Here is a 3,070-nt window from a genome sequence, read left to right as displayed (position 1 = left end):
TCTGAAATGATTGGCTTTCGATCTGCTTTCCAAGAGGTGGTTTCTGACATGACCAGAAAGAGTGGAATTCTTGTTAGGATTGGCATATCAAGTTGCTTTCTTGGACCCTAACATAAACCACCTTATCCTCACTCAGATTGTTCTTTTGACTGAGCAGAAGCACGACCTCTATCTGACGTTTTCTCTATCCCTTCTAATCTCTCAATGGCATTTCCATCTCTCGATTCAATCAATCAAGTAAGTCCGGATGACACCTGTCTTTATTTAGTGTTTCCCCGGCTATTCAGCCATTACTTGCATCTCAGGTTCTTTGTACCCTTTTTTAGTGCCATGCACACTAAGGTTTCTAGCATGAACGAATCTTTTGAGAATATCGCTTATTACGTTAATTTCTTCATCTTGATGTACTCAATCCATTCAAATTCCATAATTCCAATGCTATAATCCCTATATTAAGATGAAGTAAGAAAGCATCAGTCCTCTTATTTTCTGTCTTCTATGAAAGAATGTAGCTCGCTCTTTCAACCCAGGGCCCCCTCTGGGGAACTGTTTGAGTTTTAGCATCGACCCCATTTCCTTTTGATCGTATTACGCTTGACTCGCTGCAAAACATTTCCCTTTCTGCGCCACGCTCGTACGTGGTTTACACTCCTAGCCTTTCATCTGACTTTGCCATCGGGCAATTGTTTGTTTTCAACTGGATTGGATTCCGAACCAAGAAAGATAGGCAACTTTCACTTGAAAGAAAGGAGCTTCAGAACTCTTGTATTCCAATGAATAAGAATAAGAATAAGAGCAAGAAGGGGCTATCTTTGTGAAGGAACCGACACCAGAAAGTAGATCATATGGCCTTTCTTTCACCAAAATCAAGTAAATCCCCGGCCCAGGAAATGCAGCAAAGCAAGTCGTCTTTGGTTTGGAGGTAAATTCCCGGATGTATAGGCTTTGATCGAGTGCCTTACCTGAAATCGACGATATAAAGTGGGCTCTTTAGCTTGCTCTGACAGAGGTCTCCTTCTCCCTTAGCAGCGAGACCAGTCCCTACCTCTTTTCAATCAATCTTTCATACCGTATGCCTTTTCTACGCCTAAAACAAGTTCATGTCTCTCCTCTCTGAAGTCGGACCTTATTGAAAAGTAGTACGCTTTCTTTCGTGCTGTTTAGGATCCCATGCTTTGTAGTTCACGAATGGCTTTCTCTAACGAAGCTAATGCCGAATTAAGGACCTGAAATGGAAAGACACATGAGGTGGCGAAAAATGAAAAAAGATAAAGAGCTTACAAACTTCTCTGAACCCGGTAGCCAGCGGAGCCCTTATTCATGGGTTAGGGACTAGCATTGAACAAAGTTGGTGACAGCCGAAGAAAAAGTGAAAGGGCAAGTAAATAATCTAAACAGGCGGGTAAGCAGCAAAAAAAGAATAAAAGTAACGCACCCTACCTGTTAGTAAAGTAAGGCCTTCCAGAGCCTATCTAACACAGACATACACGCGGATGAGGACACAGAAATAAATGGACGTCGATCCGGTACTGAAATTGCATAGCAAAAAATGCAATATGTTCATACTTGATGAAACGCACATCATCCAATTCATGATTTAAGAGCAAGAGAACGAGATATTGACTTTTTTTTACATCTGTAACTACATTCTCACATTTCTTTTTTGATCTCATGACTTTTTATGCGATCGGAAAAGGAATGAGATCAGAAAGGCCATCATTGGGGCAAACAATGCAATAGCTTCGGTGAGAGCAAAGCCCAAAATGGCATAACCAAATGATTGTTTAGCCAATGATGGATTTCGCGCCATGGAATGAATCAAAGAACTGAGGACGTTTCCAATACCGACAGCAGCTCCGGCTAAAGCAATTGTAGCAGCTCCAACACCTATTGATTTAGCACCTTCTAACATCTCGAGTCGAGAAAACACTTTTCTTGTCACGTTTTTCCTTCGCTGTTCTTTATTGGATTTCTTGTTGATGATTCGAAGTACTTGGGCCTGCACCTCCATAATTTTCAAATATTGGGTTATGCGGACCACTAATTTTATACATATTATCTCAATTTGCAAGGCTTGTCACATATTCAAGAAAATGAGTTGTGGATTGAAAACCATCAGGTATAGGTATAGGTATAGGTAGGGGGTCCATAAACCCTTGTGGGGTGGGTGGGGTATCCTGAACTACTGGAGCAACTCCCCCTTGTGGCTGGGGTAACTCTCACAGCTTGGTTTACGCATGGCACCAAAATCTATCTTTAATAATTATGTGCAAAAAGTCCAAAATAGCCTATTGGGGTTCAGTTGGCGAGAAAAGCCTTCTTCCTACATCTGGGAGTAAGGGGCAACCTTTTTTGTTAATTCACAGGTAAGGCAAAGTGCTCTCTTTTAAAGAAGCATCTGGTTCCATCTTTCTTTTGTTAGTTAAGCCACCTTTTTCTAAGAAGGACTTTTGTAATTCAGGATTAATAGTACTTAGAATGGCTGTTTCATATTGAGAAATTCTGTCTAGTGGCATTCAATCACAGAAGCCGTTGACAGCAGCATAAATCACAACAATTTGTTTTTCAATTGGAAGTGGTTCATATTGTGGTTGTTTGGGCACTTTTGTAAGCCTTGCACCTCTATTGAGTTATGCCTAAGTCGCAGCATCAAGGTCTGACCCAAATTGAGCGAAGGCGGCCACTTCGCGCTATTGTGCCAATTCCAGTTTTGAACTACCGCAGACTTGTTTCATAGCTTTCAACTGAGCGGCAGACGCGACGCAGCTGACGGATAAGCCAACATTAATAACTAGTCTAATTCTGTGATAAAAGATCTCTGTTTCCAAACATATTTTTCCATTTGTAATGGAGATCACATTGGTGGGGATATAGGCCGATACGTCTCCAGCTTGTGTTTCAATCACAGGTAACACAGCCGAGCTACCTGCACCTATATGGTCCGATCATTTAGCGGCTCTCTCTAAGAGATGGGAATGTAAATAGAAAACATCCCCTGGGAAAGCCTCACGGCCTGGTGGTCGGTGTAACAATAATGACATTTATCGATATGCCACCGCTTTTTTACTTA

At 41.6% G+C, this 3,070-nt stretch overlaps 1 protein-coding gene across 1 annotated transcript; it reads right to left on the bottom strand.

Annotated features, from left to right (window-relative positions):
- Nucleotides 1-1,457: 1,457 nt before the first annotated feature.
- Nucleotides 1,458-2,132, bottom strand: LOC120974547 (ATP synthase subunit 9, mitochondrial-like). Its single transcript, XM_040400996.3, has one exon. It carries the CDS (start codon nt 2,009-2,011, stop codon nt 1,670-1,672), a length of 342 nt encoding a protein of 113 aa, XP_040256930.1. The 5' UTR covers nt 2,012-2,132; the 3' UTR covers nt 1,458-1,669.
- Nucleotides 2,133-3,070: the final 938 nt, after the last annotated feature.

This window comes from Aegilops tauschii, chromosome 2, assembly GCF_002575655.3.
Source record: "Aegilops tauschii subsp. strangulata cultivar AL8/78 chromosome 2, Aet v6.0, whole genome shotgun sequence".
Taxonomy (NCBI): domain Eukaryota; kingdom Viridiplantae; phylum Streptophyta; class Magnoliopsida; order Poales; family Poaceae; genus Aegilops; species Aegilops tauschii.
The sequence above is the reverse complement of the archived record's forward strand: the minus strand, read 5'-3'. Positions and strand labels throughout refer to the sequence as shown.

Bases quoted from the DNA above. Each gene is read 5' to 3' on its own strand.
- LOC120974547 (XM_040400996.3), bottom strand. From the start codon at position 2,011: ATGGAGGTGCAGGCCCAAGTACTTCGAATCATCAACAAGAAATCCAAT.